This window comes from Gregarina niphandrodes (genome assembly GCF_000223845.1).
Source record: "Gregarina niphandrodes unplaced genomic scaffold scaffold00019, whole genome shotgun sequence".
Lineage (NCBI taxonomy): Eukaryota > Apicomplexa > Conoidasida > Eugregarinorida > Gregarinidae > Gregarina > Gregarina niphandrodes.
In genome coordinates this window covers 128219-146714 of record NW_011645788.1, presented here as the reverse complement: position 1 = coordinate 146714, position 18496 = coordinate 128219, and the positions used below count along the sequence as shown (strand labels likewise).

General features: G+C 56.2%; 6 protein-coding genes across 6 annotated transcripts; 3 read left to right on the top strand and 3 right to left on the bottom strand.

Annotated features, from left to right (window-relative positions):
• Positions 1 to 424: 424 nt before the first annotated feature.
• Positions 425 to 1066, bottom strand: GNI_095860 (splicing factor 3B subunit; the record flags this gene model as incomplete). Its single annotated transcript, XM_011132691.1, has 1 exon — positions 425 to 1066. The coding sequence occupies one exon, from the start codon at positions 1064 to 1066 to the stop codon at positions 425 to 427; it is 642 nt and encodes a 213-aa protein (XP_011130993.1).
• Positions 1067 to 1270: 204 nt separating this feature from the next.
• Positions 1271 to 2923, top strand: GNI_095850 (PLD-like domain protein; the record flags this gene model as incomplete). The annotated part of the gene is made up of 1 exon (XM_011132690.1): positions 1271 to 2923. One exon carries the CDS (start codon positions 1271 to 1273, stop codon positions 2921 to 2923), a length of 1653 nt encoding a protein of 550 aa, XP_011130992.1.
• Positions 2924 to 3377: 454 nt separating this feature from the next.
• GNI_095840 (hypothetical protein) lies at positions 3378 to 7898 on the bottom strand (the record flags this gene model as incomplete). Its single annotated transcript, XM_011132689.1, has 2 exons — positions 3378 to 3473; positions 3852 to 7898. The coding sequence occupies 2 exons, from the start codon at positions 7896 to 7898 to the stop codon at positions 3378 to 3380; spliced, it is 4143 nt and encodes a 1380-aa protein (XP_011130991.1).
• Positions 7899 to 8483: 585 nt separating this feature from the next.
• Positions 8484 to 11084, bottom strand: GNI_095830 (Hrf1 family protein; the record flags this gene model as incomplete). Its single annotated transcript, XM_011132688.1, has 2 exons — positions 8484 to 9203; positions 9726 to 11084. The coding sequence occupies 2 exons, from the start codon at positions 11082 to 11084 to the stop codon at positions 8484 to 8486; spliced, it is 2079 nt and encodes a 692-aa protein (XP_011130990.1).
• A 1893-nt stretch (positions 11085 to 12977) lies between these two features.
• Positions 12978 to 15153, top strand: GNI_095820 (hypothetical protein; the record flags this gene model as incomplete). Its single annotated transcript, XM_011132687.1, has 2 exons — positions 12978 to 13421; positions 14977 to 15153. The coding sequence occupies 2 exons, from the start codon at positions 12978 to 12980 to the stop codon at positions 15151 to 15153; spliced, it is 621 nt and encodes a 206-aa protein (XP_011130989.1).
• Positions 15154 to 15614: 461 nt separating this feature from the next.
• Positions 15615 to 17872, top strand: GNI_095810 (hypothetical protein; the record flags this gene model as incomplete). Its single annotated transcript, XM_011132686.1, has 2 exons — positions 15615 to 17795; positions 17834 to 17872. The coding sequence occupies 2 exons, from the start codon at positions 15615 to 15617 to the stop codon at positions 17870 to 17872; spliced, it is 2220 nt and encodes a 739-aa protein (XP_011130988.1).
• Positions 17873 to 18496: the final 624 nt, after the last annotated feature.

The following is an 18496-nucleotide window of genomic DNA, read 5'->3' as shown; positions in this document are numbered from 1 at the left end:
GTCCAAGAGGGTTTCTTCCTGACTGAAACCCTCTTCCCCGACTGCTTCAATGAACTCGAGGTCACGCATTTCCAGCGACTTTTCCCTAGCATTGCTCTCACCACGTGGATTGCGCATGAAAAATCTTGAACACGTCTCCAGCCAGGGCAATCTTTTGCCTTCATTTGCTTCTTCCTGAGTCCCCGCATGAATCCATTCCCTCAAGGCTTTCTTAGGTGCCGCAACGACGAACTGAACGGTCGCCTCTCCTCTTCGATCGCCTAGTATCAACAGCCCAACATCACAGTCGGTAACAGATGGTTGCATCCCATCGAGACCCATTAGCCCGGCTAACAGCCCCAAGCAAACGACATTTATAGACCCCTGGCATGCTATCGTTTTCATTTCGGGCTGAATTATTCAGACCGAAAGGGCAGTTTTGATTTTATGATTGGTTAAAGGAAAAGAGGGGCGACGATCGTCGGTGTTCTGCTATCAGTCGTTCCGCGGCAGAGCCATGTCGTTCTTGCGAGTCTTTTTTGAATGCGTAGGTAACAGTGATTTGTTTGTCGCTTAGGAACTGTCCGCTGAGCGTTTTTATAGCGGAATCTGCCGACTGGAAGTTGTCGTAGCTGATGAAGCCGAAGCCCCTGGACTCGCTGGTTTCTGGATCCTTCATAATCTTGGCGCTGGTGACGTTTCCGAAGGCGGCGAATGTCTCGAACAATTTCCGTTCATCGACCTGTGGCGCTAAATTGCCTACGAAGAGATTGGCACCCACTTCGAACATCTTTTTATCTTGGGCTGCTTTGTTCAGCCGCAACGGCTTCCCATACAGACAAGTCGTACTGAAAATTCGAATTGCATACTCCGCATCCACTTCTTGCTCGTATTCTATAAAGCCATATCCTTGGTGCTGTCCAGTAATTTTATCTCGGGGCACATGCACATGTTTCACGGGCCCCGCTTGGATGCATAACTCCCACAATACATCCTCACTAACTCGTCTATCTAGGTTCCCCGCGTATAATGTGGCCTCTTGATTACGCTCATACAACGGATTTATGCCATCCCCTCCACCATACATACTTTTTTTCTCCTCCCCGGTAACATCTCTCTGCCGGATTCCGGATTTTCTATTTCAGAATCAGACGACTAGAGCCATCAAGCTAGAGCCATCAAGCTAGAGCCATCAAGCTAGAACCATCAAACTAGAGCCATCAAGCTGGAGCCATCAAGCTAGAGCTACATCAAGTTGAAACCGTACGAATTAAATGATACGACATTTGACATGAGTCAAATACGGAAAAGTTTGCTCAGTCAAGTACGTGAGAAGCCGAAATGGAGCACCGGAAATAATCTTGTTGTATATAGTAATTATTTGAGTTGCTGTCAGGACATCTTGGATGATATAGAACGGGCGCAAACACGTGTTTGGATTGAAACATATGGCATTGACGACACCCCAGCTGCTGTCCAAGTGGTAGAAAAGCTTGTCGACGCCGCGAAACGGGGGGTTCAATGTGCTGTATGCGTTGATTCTATCGGATCATTTGGAACCTTGCCTATAAAACTTCTTACAGATTTTCGCAGACATGGCGGCAAAGTATTGATATGGAATTCGATTTTACGGCCACGATACTCTCTATTCAACAGAAACCACCGGAAAGTTGTTCTATGTGATAATATAGCCTATTGTGGCACTGGGAATTTTGATTGGAGATCTATAAGGTTGACCTCTGATCAGAGTGTCTTGCCGTCCGATATGTTGCCAACTAATATCTCACCATCTGATATGTTGCATCCGATAATGTCTGAAGCAGGTCTGGAAAAGCAAAGCATCTTGAAGAAAAAAGTGGTCGGTGCATTCACTCCAATGTTTCGAAGTTTGTTCAGGTTACTGTTTCAGGATTTGTCTGCTACAAGGTTACCTGACATCAACCATGCCATCAGAGCAGAAGGACCTATCACCGCTCAGATTTACGAGTCGATGCGCAAAACTTTGAAGAAGTGTGACGTACCCTACGGACGGTACCTAGACAAGAATCTTTATACCATCAATACTGGGCGTAACACGGCTTGGGGTGATATCGTCCGCGCAGGAGAGAAGTTGTTCAGAAGACTATGTACGACACGGTTGTTTGTATCGAATGCATCGGACCTGAGAGAAGTCCTTTGGGAATGGCGTCAGCGACATAACTTGGTTTCAGCCGCCACGCAGGGTCTGGGAATGCCGGATCCGAGGGGTTGCCACTTGCTCGCCTCCACGCTCCAAGCAACTGCTACGGCCAAAGCCAGTGCTGCCGCGAAAGCGACTGCTGTTACCGGGAAAGCCGCTGCTCCCGAGAGCCGTGGGTTCGCGGTTCGAAACGCGTCGTTGATGTGGTTGGAGTCTGAGGGGTGGGTGCCGGGCCTGAATTCTTACAAGAGGGTGTTGGCTCGGTGCTTGGATGGTGCTAAAGAACGGTTGTGGGTAAGTAGCAGCTACTTCCACCCGCCCCGGTTTTTGCGCAAGTGTCTGGTGCAGAAGATCCAAGCCGGTGTCGACGTGAAAATTCTTGTTTCTGGTAACAGCGATGTGGTGGGAGATGAAGAGGCTACAATGTATGTTTTGAAAAAGTACTTCAGCGCATGCCGGGACATTCGCAGAACTATCGGCCGACACTTGCATACAAAGACTGTGCTAGTCGACCATAACCTGACACTAGTCGGATCCTACAATTTAGACCGCTATTCCTCATGGCACAATCGCGAGTGCGGAATCCTCATCGACAACTACCAGGTTAACCAATACATTACCCGACACTTAGAATCTATTCCCCATGAAACTATCACCTTCATCCCCGGCCCGCAATCTCCCATTAAAACATTCAGGCAATGGGCTATGTATCACTATATCAAATACATTTCCCAAACACAAACACACCTTAAAAGTACACCTTAAAAGTTTGGTTTGTAATGGAAACCTTACCACGAACCGTGAAGCATAAGCTGTTAAAAATGTTGGCAGAAAAACAAAAAGTTAATGTCAGCCGTATCTCGCCCAAACTTCTGACCCTTATCGAAGACCTCAACAGCTTGACCGCTGTCTTAGTCAGCCAAACCGCAGCCGATGAAGCTTCCCGAAACAAGAGGTACGGTTGCTTGCACCACACAATGGATTCTCTTAGGTCAAGGATTGTCAAAGCAGATGTCAGTGTGGCACTGGAAGAGACCTCTCTAATAAGCATGTTGAATCACTGGCCTAGCTGACTGACCTAACTAAACCCCCTCGGACTTCCAACAGGGGGCTGCCGCTTGTCAGCCTCTTGTTCGGCCTCATTGCTCCGCAAGTGGCCTTATTGCTCCGCAAGTGGCCTTATTGCTCCGCAAGTGGCCTTATTGCTCCGCAAGTGGCCTTATTGCTCCGCAAGTGGCCTTATTGCTCCGCAAGTGGCCTTATTGCTAGCTAGACCATTTCGCCGGTCTGTCTGATGGCGACTCCAGGCTCGTTGCTACCGGTCGCGACATTCTAGTGAGAAACCACCCCCCCCCAGCAAAGAAGACGCGACCAGCAGAGGAGGTGTGGCCAGCAGAGAATGCGTGGCCGACCCGCCCTTGAACACAGGTAGCTGGGTCGTGGTTGATAGCCGTGCACTCGGCGTGGGCCGAGTCGCCACCGACAGCTGGATCGCCTCTCCACCTACATGGTCAGTCTGTGGACGGCCCACGTGCCCACGCGATGAGTGCTGCGGCGATTTGTCTGAAAGCACTCTCAAACGCTTCTGGTGTCTAGTCATCATTCTCCGGCCCCTAACCAGTCCTGAGCCTGGCGATCCAGCCGCGGGATAGTTTGGCTGAGAGCCCGGTGTTAGCTCAGTGTCTGGTTTCACCAGACCAGCCGGCGAGTGTCCACCGGAGCCAACGCCGCTCTGGTCTGGATCCGATTTTTGGCGCGATTTTTGACCCGATTTTTGACTTGGTCGTGAGGTATCATTCTCCACCGCATCTTCGCTTTCGTCGTCGTCTGCTTCCGACGTCGCCGGTTCACGGACGGTGACTCGCACGCCCCGAGTTCTGCGTCCCTCCCTCGGTCGCGTCTTCTGAATCTTGGCCACCGCTCCCTTCGCGACGGTCTTTCCCGACGCCTGTTTCCCCGGTCCCTGACTCCCCGAGACCACCACCAGAGCCTTCCGCGGCGTCGAAAGTGGCTTGCGCCCCGAGGATGCGGGTTGTGCATACCTGCTTGACCGCACACTCCGGCTCGTCCGCGCACTCTTGCTCGGTCGCGCACATGTGCTCGGTAGCGCACTTTTGTTCGGTTGGTCAGTCTCCTGGGGTTCAGCACTCTTGTTCGCTTCAGTGTCTCGGGGTTCAGTATCCCGGCGTCCAGTATCTCGAGATTCAGTATCCCGGGGTCCGTCTTGACGGCTGATCAGGTTGGGACTGGCGGCTGCACGCCCGCAGTGCTCGCAGAAACCAGCTGCTGCGTCGGTCATTGCCCCAATCTCCTGCTTCCCCATTGCCCCAGTCTCCTGGTCCCCCGCGCTGTCCACCACGCCGGCGTTCTCTGTCATAATCCCGACATCGACTCGTAGGGCAGCCACGGCACATTGGGTGCTAGACTCCTTGACTCTGCGTTCGTGGAAAGGCAGGAAGATCGGCTCAGACCAGCTGTCCTTTTGGGTTCCCTTCACAACCCTTATAGAGCTTGTTTTTGTCGCCTTGGCCGTTCTTGGTCTTGCGCTTTTGGCCGCAATGGTCGTAGTCGCAGTGGACGTAGCCGCAGTGGGTAGAGTCTCTGCGGTGCTTATGCGAGCCACCACCTGCGACACGATTGTGTCTAGCACTTCCTCTGTCGTCCTTCTGCACATCAATGATAGCTCCTCCAGCCCCAGGGGTCCACTGCTCATGAGTGGTCTCCCACGAGAGTCAAACCCTGACGAGTCTTCAGCGACTCTTGTTCCGGGACGACTTGCTTGTCTCTGCGAGGCGTCGCCAGTTGCAGCTTGCTGACCATACTCCTCAGGCGCTACCATTTCGAGGGCCCTCACGGCGTCAGAGCTTCGATCGTGGTCAGAGCTTCGGTCGTGGCCAGAGCTTCGGTCGTGGTCAGAGCTTCGATCGTGGTCAGAGCTTCGCTCGTGGTCAGAGCTTCTGTCGTGGTCAGAGCTTCTGTCGTGGTCAGAGCTTCTGTCGTGGTCGCTCCGCTTGGGGTCGCTCCGGTTCGGGTCGCTCCTGCAATGCGAGGAATCTTGACTGAACACAACGCTTTCCGGCAGCTGTGTACTTATCAGAGAAAGGTCCCTGGTTAACATACCCTCGTGTTTGCTCTCAAACTGATGGGTCGCTTCATTATGGGTCACACCATCCAGAGGAACGATTGTTTGGGACGTGTTCCGTTCCGCGTGTTCCTCGGTCTGAAAGGCGGCGGTATTGCGTTGCGAAATCACGTCTGCATCAGGCCCTTTGAAATGTGGAATCGACGCACACGGTAGCATCACCAGCTCCGATTCATGACCGTCCAGGATCCAACTGCCACTGCCATCTGGACGACGCATCGGGCTATCTCGACCCGTGGCGGCGTGCCTGTCCGAGCAGTCAGGGTTCCTCAACGTGTGTTGCCTAGCCGAAACATCCAGCGTGCTCGAAACATCCAGGGTACTCGCAACATCCAGCGTACTCGCAATACGCATCCTGTTGAGGACGTCTTGATTACTCTCGAAAATATCGTAGCGAGCTTCGATTGTCTGTTGACGAGACACCGCCTTCTTCCTTCGGTTTAAAACGACCTCCGAGTTAGTGCTCTCGGATGCGTTGGTCCCTGAGGCGTTGCTCTCGGATGCGTTGGTCCCTGAGGCGTTGGTCTCGGAGGCGTGCCCAGGTTTATTAGTCAGGTCTACCCAGCTCTGCGTTTTGCTGATGTTGCGCAGCAACTGGTCGACATGATCCCGGTGTTCCTGGAGGGACTTGCCGCTGGGATCTTTCTCCCTGGGATCTTCCTCCCTGGGATCTTCCTCCCTGGGCCGCGTCTCACTGGGAAGACCGCGCGGTACCTGCTCCGCAGAAACGCGGGCCACCGGGAGGCGGTTGGCTGGTACGGGGGCCTTGATCTCGGAAGAGGGTGTAAAATCGTCCCGTAGCGGGTCCCGTAGCGGTTGGCGAGGTGCGGGGTTGCGAGGTGCCGTGGCGGTGTCTTGGTCGAAAGTGGCGTCGGTCGGACTGTTGACTTCGAACCATTCATCAGTCGCGCTCGGAAACCTGTCGCACGCGGCGGCACATAGCGCCGCAGACACCCGCTTGACCTCCGCTCCCGCAACGGCTTCTGTGGCGGTCCCTGAGGTCGGGGCCACTTGCTCTGTACCCTCCGCAGGCATGTCCAGAAAACATCCTGTTTCTGGAACATGCGGAGGAAGCTCATCGAGACCGGAGCACATCAAGTTCTCCTCCTGGTCCTCGGCCGGACCCCTCTCCCCATCCGCCCTACTCCCTTCGCCATCCTCCACCTTCTCATCCGGCAAACCACCACTGTACCCGGTGTTGCACTCCTCAGTAACTTGTCCTGCCGGCGCGAGGCAGCTCGATGTAAAACTCCGGTCCTTCTCGCCGCGCTGGCTCCTCCCATTCGTGCCGTACGGGCCCGCGACATGTCCTTCAGCGTCGCACGCTCGAACCAGCTCTCGGTTTTCCAGTACTTGGGCGTTCTTGGGCGCGTGTACTCTGCTGCCCGAACGCGGTCCCGGCAACGATCGGGGAAGGCGGCTCCCTGGCTTGCTTAACGAGGCAGGAGGTACTTTCTGCGGGAGTAACGCACTGTTTGGCAAGGCACTCCGGGGTAAAGCACTATGCGGCAAGCCAGGTTGAGAGACTGGAGCGGGCACTCGATGTCGAACCTCAAGTGTCTTAGAGCCCTTGCCCGAGGAGCCCACTGTTCCGAAATTCATTGTTCCGTTGAGGAGCAGCTTCCGAATAGTCTCGGAGCTGCAAACCGACAGCAACTCCTGAAACGCATCCTGGTCGCTGAGTCCCAAGGTGTGTAGCTCAGCCAAACGCGCATAAGCCTCGGGGTCACGACGCTTCAAAGCACGTAACAAGTTCTCCTTGTCACTTGTCGGTTTCGACTCATCGAGAGAATTGCCCCGAAAGTCATTACGAAGATCGCGCCGTCTTTGACTGTCATTTTTTACGTTAGACGCTCCACCGGTTTCGCAGTCGCCTACCACTGACGGGTCGCCGGGGTGTTTTGAGTAGCTAGCTACTCGGTCTCCCAGTTGTCGGTCTCCCAGTTGTCGGTCTCCCAGTTGTCGGTCTCCCAGTTGTCGGTCTCCCAGTTGTCGGTCTCCCAGTTGTCGGTCTCCCAGTTGTCGGTCTCCCAGTTGTCGGTCTCCCAGTTGTCGGTCTCCCGGATGCCGGTCTCCAGGATGCCGGTCTGTCGATCCGTGATACTCCGTTTGCGTTTCACGGTGGTGGTTGTCGTCTTGGTGTGTCCTGTGCAAGATGGATTTTCCGTGGTGAGATGTTTCTGTTCCGTCTTCCTTGAGGGAGTGACACCGCCGGATGTGGGTTTTCAAATCTGTCAGTCTTTTGAATAGATAAGATTGATTGCAATCGATACATTGAAAGTACACGGTACCAGTGTCCGGATCTACCACAGGTCTGTGGGGAATATTGCGTTCTATCTTAACGCCTAACACACGCATATGTGGTAATAACTTCACTCTGGCATTTGATTTGGTTTCTACAAAAAATCCAGGCGTCTGTACATGCATGCATGATCCTTGCGTACGTTGTTGACTTCCGACGAATTGACTTCCGACGAATTGTGATGGGTCTAGATATCCGGGATTAAGTCCCGTGGGATTTAGAGTACCATTCTGAGCTGGTATGGTTGTATGAATATACTGAGCTGTAGCTGGCCATCCTGTTTGCGATGACCACATAGTTTTCCTCAAGACTTGTGTTCTAACCATCAGTCGCCTCTCACAGTACCTGGACTGTAGAAAAATGTTAAGAGGGCCTAAAGACATGACTTTATGTGCCCCTTTCCTTATGTGCCCCTTTCCTTATGTGCCCCTTTTCCTTATGTGCCCCTTCGCAGTCCATGTGTCGTTCCATCCACGTGTCCCCGTGTCGTGATTTAGGTAGCATGGACGCGTGGAGGTGCCAGTGAACGCGTGAAGGTGCCAGCATTACTTGAATTGCAGCGTATACGGCGCAAAAGTATACGTGATTGTGATTCCGTTTCAAACGTTCTGCCTGAGCGTCTTGGACTTTCCACAAACCTAGGGAAAGAACGACAGAATCGTAAGCCACGGAGAAGCATGCATAAGCAATGGAAAATTTCAAGACCGTCGAATTCAAGAGAAAGCTTAGACAATATATTACAGACAACCTACAGGACACTTCTTGAAGCATTCGGGAGGCATTCGGGAGGTTGAGGCATTCGGGAGGTTGAAGCATTCGGGAGACTGAGGGACCGCGGAGGTTAAGACACCCGGGAGGTTCAGGAAGAGGGGAGGACGATGTTAGGGCTGGCGGCGATACTGTAGATATTTATAAGAGACCATGGATAGAGACTCGAGCAGTGAATTATTCGGGATCCAGAGGACCGTCTTTGCTCCCCAACAGACAAGCGACTCGAGGCCTATGAAGAGTAGTGCCATGGAGAATCTGTGGGAGAGCTCGTTGGGACTGAATTTGGCGTGTAGCGCGGCGTAGAGAAGAATGTATGTAATGAAGGCGGTGGCGGGAATGTAGAGGTCGGGTTCTCCGATGGCGCGGTCCAGATCTTGTGTCTCGCTGTCTAGGAAGTTTTTTTCCATGAAGTCTCCCCCGAGCGTCCCTGTGTTATTTGATCCGGCGTTAGCACGCGTGTTCGAACCGGCCATCGCACGCGTGTTCGATCCCGAGCGCGCTCCTGTAGGAGCCTCCCACTGGCGAGCAATGAGGTCTGGGAAGGAGTCGTTGCGTTTCATAGCGCCCTTGTGCAGTGGTACAAACGGGAGCAGTAACAGCAAACACTTCCGCGCAACGTATGATTGACTGACGCAAAAATACGGACCCAACAATTGCCGGCACTTCAACACCGCCGAATTCAGCCGGCCTTCCACCACGTCCCCCAAGTCCTCACGCACCATCGTTGCTGCTGCAGCCATCGCAACTCCCTCATTGCACCAGTGCATATTTTTCTGCTGATATAAAGCCACCTTGGCCCAGCAGATCGGACTTACGAGGTGTGAGCAGACCTAATCGCACCCAATGAGACAGACGGCCTCCGAACTAACCCCAGGCGGAACTAACCCCAGGCGAAACTACCCACTCTTTCGGGAGCCAACTCGGACATGGCAATGTTTAAGCGGGTGCTTAGGAGCGGTTGCTCAAAAACACTGTGGTTTATGGCGGGCGCTCGTCAGCACTGCCATTCCTTGGGCAACGGTGGAGGTTCTAAAGAAACAGAACAGTCAATGATGGCCAGGTCATGGGGTGCCTGCCCGGGATGTTGTGGGACAAGCAGCATACTGTCTGGCGGTGGAAGGTGTGTGGGCGGGGAGGGGGGGGGGGTTAAGGCGAAGGGGGATGGGCTTAAGGTGAAGGGGGGTGGGCGGCCTACGAGGAGCGTTTATTTGCGGGAGAGGCACGGAAGGTGCGGCCGGCACGCCAGCGGGTGGTGGAGGAAAGCCGGGTGCAGCACCTGGTAGAGGAGGAATGCCTGGTAGTTGTACCCCTGGCAGTTGTACCCCTGGTAGTTGTACCCCTGGTAGTTGTACCCCTGGTAGTTGTACCCCTGATAGTTGTGCGTTTGGTAGAGGGACACCTGGAGCGGGGACGCCGTGGGAGACGGGTAGGTGGACGGTGGGTGGTAGGTGGGGGGCGGGTGGCGGGATGTAGGTTTTTTGGATGTTGCTGAAGTAGGCAGCGGCGCCTGCAGGGACTTGCGGGTGGTAGGGGTTTTGTTGGTGATAGTTGCTTTGGGCCTGGTAGTAGGAGGCATTGAAGTCTGTGTGGAAGGCGTCTCCGGAAGGTCCCCCAAGGGGTCCTCCGAGAGGTGGGCCCGGTGGCGCCCCGACCGGTGCTCCTCCTGGGGGGTTCAAGCGTTGGCGTAAGACGGCGATATCTTGAGGAGTGAGACCGCGTTCTTTGGCGATGTAGCAGTCGGAGGTGACATGTCCGCGGTCTCCGCAGAGGAGACACTGTACGTTGGCCATGTCGTAAGTTTCGAAACGGACTTCGGGGCATTCATAACTGAAGTGGCCCAGTTGGCCGCAGACGGAGCATTGCGCGTCTTGTCGCGAAAGTGCAAGTTGCCCGGGACCGGGACCGGTGGCGACAGAGTTGGCGCCAGTTACTTGGGCGAGTTGTTGAAGGCCCTTCTTCTTGTACTCTTCGTGTACGGGATGTGAGGGGTCAAGGAGTGGTTCAATAAGTGCAACAGCTTTCTCGACCTTCTCTTCAGTATCCGCCGCGATATGCACATGCTGAGGGAGAGCGGCTTCCTCGGGGGTTTGATGGTCGCATTTTTTGCCATCCTTTTGCGTACCCTGACCACGGATCGAAATTTGTGCGCCAGACTCGTTTTCTAGCCGTTTGTGATTACAACCTCTGGGACCGATGATGAGCCCCATGAAGTTGTAGTCGGGGTACTCCTCCTGCGGAATGAGGATACGGCGCACCTTCTTGATCGACTTGAACTCTGGAGGTGCCTCAAAGTTAGGCACAGTCGCCAACATCGCCTCCATTAGTCGCTGCTGTTCCGCAACCATCTGGCTCTGGACCACCGCCTCACGCTTGTTCGTCCGATTACCTTCCGCATCATACACAGGAGGCGGAGATGGCGGCCGGATATCCGGGTCACCCAGCTCCAACTCACCGAATAATAACCTGTCATTCAACTCAGTCAAACGTTGCTCCTTTAGAAACTGACTGCTCTCATTCAAACTCAACGCACTCGGTAAATCCACATATGGTGGCGGTAAGAAAGGGCGACTGGTACCCCACAGCCCCTCATTATTCTGATTCCGCTTCTCCCAACGACTCTTCCTTGCGTAATGTCGCCCACCACCCGTACGCTCCAGCGATACCAGCGAACCTCGCTCCCCCGAAAACACCACCAACTGCGACCCAGTCATTTTAATTCACGCGCACCCGGCCAAACCACAAACCTTTAAGAAAGTGTGCTCAGCCCATCACCACGCTCATCAGCCCCCACGCTCATCAGCCCCCACTGTCTCAGTTCTGTTGCCGGCCTTCTTCTGCCTTGAGAAGTGCCGGATTGCGCCCAGGTTTTTGAACTCCCCCGCAAAATTAAATGGAGAGCAAAAGGCATGGTTGCCTGGCCGGGTGTTCAGCAGCGGATCCAAGGGACGGCCAATTGATACCGAAAGGAGGCAGGAGACCAATTTTAACACCGCCGGCTCGAAAAGAGTCGCGGCCGCAAGAAGAGGATGTGGTCAGCGACAATATCGTGCCTGCTCCGAGTCGGAGACCCGATCGGTCCAATGCCTCCAGCTCCGCGACGCGCTCGGGGTCGGCTGCGCGGTCGGGATCGCTTCCCCACGCTGGATCGTTAAGCCGCTCGGGGTCAAGGTCACTGGTAAGCAACCTCCACGGGGCATCTACTCCACTTTCAACGGTCCTCCCACCTTCAATGGCAGTCCCACCTTCAATGGCAGTCCCACCTTCAATGGCCGTCCCACGTTCAAAGGTCGTCCCACGTTCAAAGGTCGTCTCTGTAGGGGTCTCGGAGGCGAGTGGGTTCTCTGGAAGTTGGTAAGAGACTGGACCTGAGGTTATTCAAGCGAGTTTTTCACAAGCGACCGGCAGACGGCGATGGGGGCGGCGGAGGCAACACTAGACCAGAATCAATGACTAATGCGTCGCGTGGTGACGCCGAGTGGCGGGGGCCGGAGCACGGCGGCACCGGAAGACTGGCGCGGGCTCCCGACTTCGTCATTGGGGCTGCCACCGGGGCTGCTGCCTTGGCCACTCCTGCCAACTTGGCTGTTGACTTGGGCCCCGTAAAGGGCCCGCCCCTATCGGGGCTGTCCGACGTGGTGACCTTAAACAGTGGCATTTCAGACGTCAAGTCGACCGCCAGAACCATGCAGCGACTCTCCAATGCTAGTGACCAGTTCGGCGCCGGCGACCTACTCAATGCAGCCGACACAAAAACACAAACCGCACCCTTCAGTCTACGGCCTCCCCCAGCTAACGCCTTTGCTCCACAACCCAGCGGCTGGCCTCCCACACCCGTCGACCAGGCACCCAACATTGATCAAGTTCGAACAATTCCGTCAACCGACCCAGGCCAGTCTCCGACGCGGCCACCTTGCTCCACGGGTCGACCACTCCAATCTACTGGTCGACCACCCCAGTCTGAGGCTCGATCACCCCAGCCTGCGGCTCGAACACCCCAGTCTGCAGCTCGACCACCCCAGTCTGCGGCTCGACCACCCCAGTCTGCGGCTCGACCGCCCCAGTCTGCGGCTCGACCACCCCAGTCTGCGGCTCGACCACCCCAGTCTGCGGCTCGACCGCCCCAGTCTGCGGCTCGACCACCCCAGTCTGCGGCTCGACCACCCCAGTCTACCGATCGAGCACTCCAGTCCGCGGGCCGACCAGCCCAGTCTCCGGCTCGACCGCCTCAGTCTTCGGCTCTACCACCCCAGCCTACAGATCTACCACCTCGGTCCACGGCTCTACCACCGCAACCTACGGTTCCGCCTACGGTTCAGCCTCCGACTCGCCCAGTGGGTCAGACGAGCTTTTTACAGGCCGTGCAGCCCATGCCTACTCAGGCAGGTCAGCCTGTTGGCGCGCAACCGGAGCATCAGGCAGGGCCGTCGCCGGGCAACCGGCAGCACTTTCATCACCGGCCGGTTTCGCCGATTCCGACGCAGTGGCCTTCTACAAATCGTCCTGGGTCACAGGCGTTCGGTCCCGAGGCGTTACCTGCGCCTCCTACGGCGTCGCCGCTTGCCGGAGCGGTGCTGAACCGCCTGCGAAACCGAGTGCCAACGCGCATGGACGAAAGCCCCTCCCTATCACAGGGAGCGTTTGCCTTCCCTACCACGGAGAGATTAAATCCTTCTTGCCTCAGGCCCCTCTTCGCTCCTACCGCGGGGCCCGTCCCGCAGACGGAACGAAACGCTTCGCTCTACCGCGAGCATGGGCGACGAGTGGTAGCGCCTCGCGCGTGCTCGACTGACCTGGCAAACCGGTCCGCAGGCCTTGCAGCTCCGGCTCCGGCTCCTGCAGCTCCGGCTCCGGCTCCTGAAGCTCTGGCTCCGGCTTCTGCAGCTCTGGCCCCGGCTTCTGCAGCTCCGGCTCCGGCTCCTGCAGCTCCGGCCCCTGCAGCTCCGTGCCCGACGCTGTCCTTGGAGCGGCTGCAGGAGGCGCATTCCGGCATGATTCCGCTTTCCTTTCCGCGAGGCACCTCTCGGTCCCGACCGACGCCCCTCGGCATCGTACCCACGCCTGTTCCCTCACCAAGGTCTCGCCGACTTCATCAGACCTCACAAGCGTTCGGGCAACACACGTGTGTGCAACCCACATCTGTGCAACGCACGTCTGTGCAACACATGTGTGTGCAACACCCGCCTGGCTTCCCTCCAGTGACTCGCCGTTCTACTTCTCGACCGAGACAAAACTTCTTCGACACCAAGATATCGCGACCCGCCACACCTCTCACTTCTACTCCCTCTGCCCATACCCCGCAAACCTCTACTCCTATTACTTTGCTGCAGACGACGCAATTGCCGACTAAACTGCTGGGTCAGGCACGTCCCTTTGTGCAGTCGGTCACGAACTCGGGCCGAGCCTGTACACCCGAGCCACCTCGCCCGCTTGTCCACACTAGCCTGCCGTCAGCGCCGATACAGCGATGGCCCCTAGTCCTGTCTAGTCGGCCTGCCACTCCAGTGCAGTCTCGGCCTACCACCCCGATGCAGTCTCGGCCTGTCACCCCGATGCAGTCTCTGCGTGCCACTCCGATGCAGTCTCGGCCTGCCACTCCGATGCAGACCCGACCTGCCACCCCGATGCAGTCTACTCGGGTTCCCTCCCCGGTGCCGCCTCGGACGCCCTCCCCATTGCAGCCTTTCGGCCTCTCCGCGGTTCACCATCGGTCCCTAGCCGCGGAGCCGCTGTCGGTCCACGGTCTGTCCTCTGGCGGCAGCCACCGCCGGGTCTCCTCTTCAGGACAGCCGCGGTCTCTAGCGCCGTTTCGACCAGCTACGCCGCAGCACACTGTGTCCTTGGATCGATCTTTTGCTCAGCAAAGGTTGGCTCACTACAACTTAGCTCAGCATAGCTTGGCGCCACACACCTTGGCTCAGCAAGGTTTGACTCGGCAAAGTTGGGCTCAACAAGGCGCGGCTCAACAAGGCGCTGCTCAGCGAGGCGTGGCTCGGCTAAGTTTGACTCAGCAAAGTTTGCCTCCGCAAAGTTTGGCGCAGACAAGTTTGGCGCAGCATCCGCCAGCAGTGCAACCTCTGGTCTACCGGCCTTCGGTCCCCAACAGTCGACCATCCACGCCACAGGAGCCTCGACTAGTTGGGCGGTTGCCAGGGTCGCCGTTACCTGAGTGGTCGTTTATTCAGACGAACCGGTTCTCTACGCCGGACCGGACGGCGGTCCCTGCAACTCCACTCGCGCACCCGCATATGCCTCTATCACAGGACCGAATATTGTCTTCAGCCGCCTTGCCTCCGCCTGCAGCTGCTGCTGACCTGGGTCAACAAGGCAGCCTATTCTTGTCATTCGAAAACAAGACTGCGAATGATCCTCTGCTCCCGTCTCGCCCAACGGAGCAGGCCTTCCCAACTCACGGTTGGGGGGACGGTCCTCCACGCCCCGCGGTGCATTGTCTGGACCGCGGGGAGTCCTTGACCAATTCAAGAAACTTTGTCGAACCCCCCGAGATCAAGTGCGGCCCGAGTAGCTCCCTGAATGTGTCCAGTATTGAGCTGATGCGTGGTTCTCCCTTTCGACGTGGGCCAAACGTGCTCTTATTCCCCCTAGATAGCGGCGGTGTTCAAGAGCTGGGTCCTCAATGGCTTGCCCGTCAAGAGCGCGGTCATCAAGAGCTTAGCTGCCAAGAGCTTGGCCATCAAGAGCTTGGCCGTCAAGAGATTGCTACCCCGAATTGTTTGCCACAGGATTTTCGTGTGCAAGGAATTGCGAAGGCCCCGACAGTGATGCTTACCCCCGACGCTGCGAGCGAACATGTTGTTCCAACGAGTAACTGGCACACCGTGTACGAGTCCCCCCCCTTTCCCTGTGGAGACCCTTTGCCCTATGGAGACCCTGTTGGGGACTTTTCTGTTCCTGTTGGGGATATTTTGGGTGGAGTCCATTCCATGAATGAGTTCTATCTGCAGCCGCAGCCGCTGATGACGGAACTGTCCAGTGCCAGTAGCGCGGTGCATCGTCGGGTGCACAGCTATCCGCCTACCCATCTAGTACCACCGCTCCGTCTCCTATCAAGACCCGAAGATCCCCCAGGTACTTCGCCACCGTCCCTCATTTCATCGCCGCCAACTGGAGGATGCCGCTGGGACTGTCACCCCCTCTTCAAGACCTTGGGGCCATACGGCATCTCAAACCCACACGGACCACCAGATCTTCGCGCTCTCGATCTCCGTCCTGGTTCCATCGAAATGACCGGAGGATTCACCATCACAAATCCGCACGGAGGCTTCCCGCTGACTCAGGAGCTCCTCGCTGCACAAAGACTCAAACAGGAAGCAGCTCGACGATACACGCAAGACGACTGGAGTCACAATAGCCCGCTACAGACGGATCCAAGACAGGCGGATCCAAGGCAGATTGATTCAAAACAGACAGATCCGAAACCGATTGGTACAGGGCTCAATGATGGACTAAATGATATTGGGCTCAATGATGTTGGACTAAATGATGTTGGACTGAATGATGTTGGACTAAATGATGTTAGACTGAATGATGTTAGACTGAATGATGTTAGACTGAATGATGTTAGACTAAATAAAACCGGATCAAATGACGCTGCTGGTCAGGAGATTTTAAGGGACTGTGCGCTGGACGGAGGCGATACACTGGCCCCGTTGCAGGTCGGCCTGGACGGAGGGTTGCATATGGGACAAGTCGGAGGACCGGCGGTGGGAGGTCCGACGGTGGGAGGTTCGCCGCTGGGAGGACCGGCGCTGGCAGGACGGCAAGCGTCGAGTCCGTGGTTGCCGGCGGGTGTGGAATCGATGCGGTTAGATCTACAGACTTCGCAGGAGTGCACGGTCATCGAGCCGCCGTCATACCATCCGTCTAATCTCACAGGGTCGCGTGCAATTTCGTTGGCGCAGGCGGCTCATCGAGTTTTGGAGCAAGCTTATGGCAGTGTTGATGGCGGCATTGACATGGAGACTGCAAGGTTGCGCCCTGCCTGTAGTTTGTTGGAGTCGGAAGCCTTGTCTTCCTGCGATCGTGAAGTAGTGTCTTTGGCTAGACATGCTCCTAGTAAGTCCGACCCGATGGGTCCGGCAGCTCGAGAGGGCTTGGCCGAAAGCCTCGGGCAGTCGGGCTCATACCCCCCGGACTCATGGTCTCCGGACATACCCGCTGGGGGACAGTCGCGGACGCACCGGCAGCCGCCGGCATCTGGTCAGCGCTCGCCATCGGGTCAGCGCTCGCCATCGGGTCAGCGCCCTGTTGCTGACGAATCTGCTAATGAGCAAGTGTCTTGCCGTCCTGCTAGCCAGAATGTGTCTTGTAATCGTGCTTCAGCGCAATTACCTTGTGGCCCTTCGAACCCCGCCGCCGGAGGACCATTGGAACGCATTAGGTACGACATCGGTGTGGATGACTCGTGCATCTTGACGGAGGAAGATGACGACACTGCAAGACGCTTCTCTTCACAAGGCAATGCTGACTATCAAAAGCAAGACTACAGAACACAGGACGACCAGGACTCGTCGCCCCGCGAAGGACCTAGCATCGGCGTTGTGGCTTCAGTGGGGGCACGGCCTCCCTCTTGTGGTACAGAGCGTTCCGCAGGACGGTTCCCGTCGCATCACGATAGGCTACCTCACCCTCCTCCCTTCTACTCGCCTATCTCTGAAGCCACATCCAAGCAACCGTCAGCCAACGAAACAGCCGTGCGTTTAGTAAATTGCGACGACTATGAAAGCGAGCTTGAAGACGATCAAGCCAAGGAGACTCAATACCCGAGTGGCCAGTGCCCGAGTGGTCAGTACTCGAGTGGTCAGTACCCGAGTGGTCAGTACCCCAGTTCCCAGTACCCGAGTGCCCACGCAATTGACGGAAATCTACCAACGGCCGCTCGAAAGGAAAGCCCAAAACGAAGAGACGGACGGGGGCTGACGGAACGGGGGCTGACGGAACGGGGGCTGACGGAACGGGACGTAACGGAACGGGACGTAACGGAACGGGATCTGACGGAACGGGACCTGACGGAACGGGACCTGACGGAACTCGCTGACTTGGAGATTTTTCACAAGATCAATGTAACCGACAAGAAGACCAATGCGCTTTTTCGCAATGTACCCCCCGAGTTGAATGTACCCGCCCAGGAGACAAGTATGTCCCAGGAGGCAAATGTACCTCTGGAGACTAATGCCGTTAATGAACCTGAGATTAATGAACCGGGGACTGCAGCTGCCAGGACTGCAGCTACCGGGACTGCAGTTTCTGAAACTAGGGCTGTAGAGACTGACGGCCGTCTGCTTGAGGGAATGCCACGAGACAATAATGAAAGTGCTACATTTAGTGACTGGTTTAGCGAGGAGACTGCCCTGAAAGTGAAAGGCATGAGCGAACAACAGAGTCCTGGCGGCAACACAGCCGCGGTCCGGCAGATGTCTCAGCACGAAGATAGCGAGCACAGATCTACGGAAGTCTCATCGGCAGAACCCATCGCGGATAAATCCTGGATGTCGCAGACTTTATTGGACGACCAGCCGCACGATGGCTCGCCGGCACTGGATCTGAACAGGACCCCGGGTCGGACCAGGGCCTTGGATCGGAACAGGACCCCGGGCGAACGGAGGCCAAGTGTGTGTAAGGAGGGCGCCTTAAACTGCGAAGAAGAAGAAGACAGCAGTACATGTTCATCAGTATCGGAGGCAGAAGTTTTTGAGCTGCATGAAAGCGTCCTACAGAGCACGGAAAGTATGTGGATGGAGGAGGGCATGACTCCCGCGATAGCTATGGTAAAGGAAGACAGCCTGATTGAAGACAGCCTGATTGAAGACAGCCTGATTGAAGGCAGCCTGATTGAAGGCGGCTCAGAGCTTGGCAGGAATGTTAGCGGCGATAACAACTTACTCACCGACTCCACGACGGGCATCGTCAACGACCCGACCCGGATTGACCTAATGGGTAGAGACCCCATGGGTAGAGACCCGATGGGTAGAGACCCGATGGGTAGAGACCCGATGGGTAGAGACCCGATGGGTAGAGACCCGATGGGTAGAGACCCGATGGGTAGAGACCCGATGGGTAGAGACACGATGGATGGAGACCCGATGGGTAGAGACCCGATGGGTAG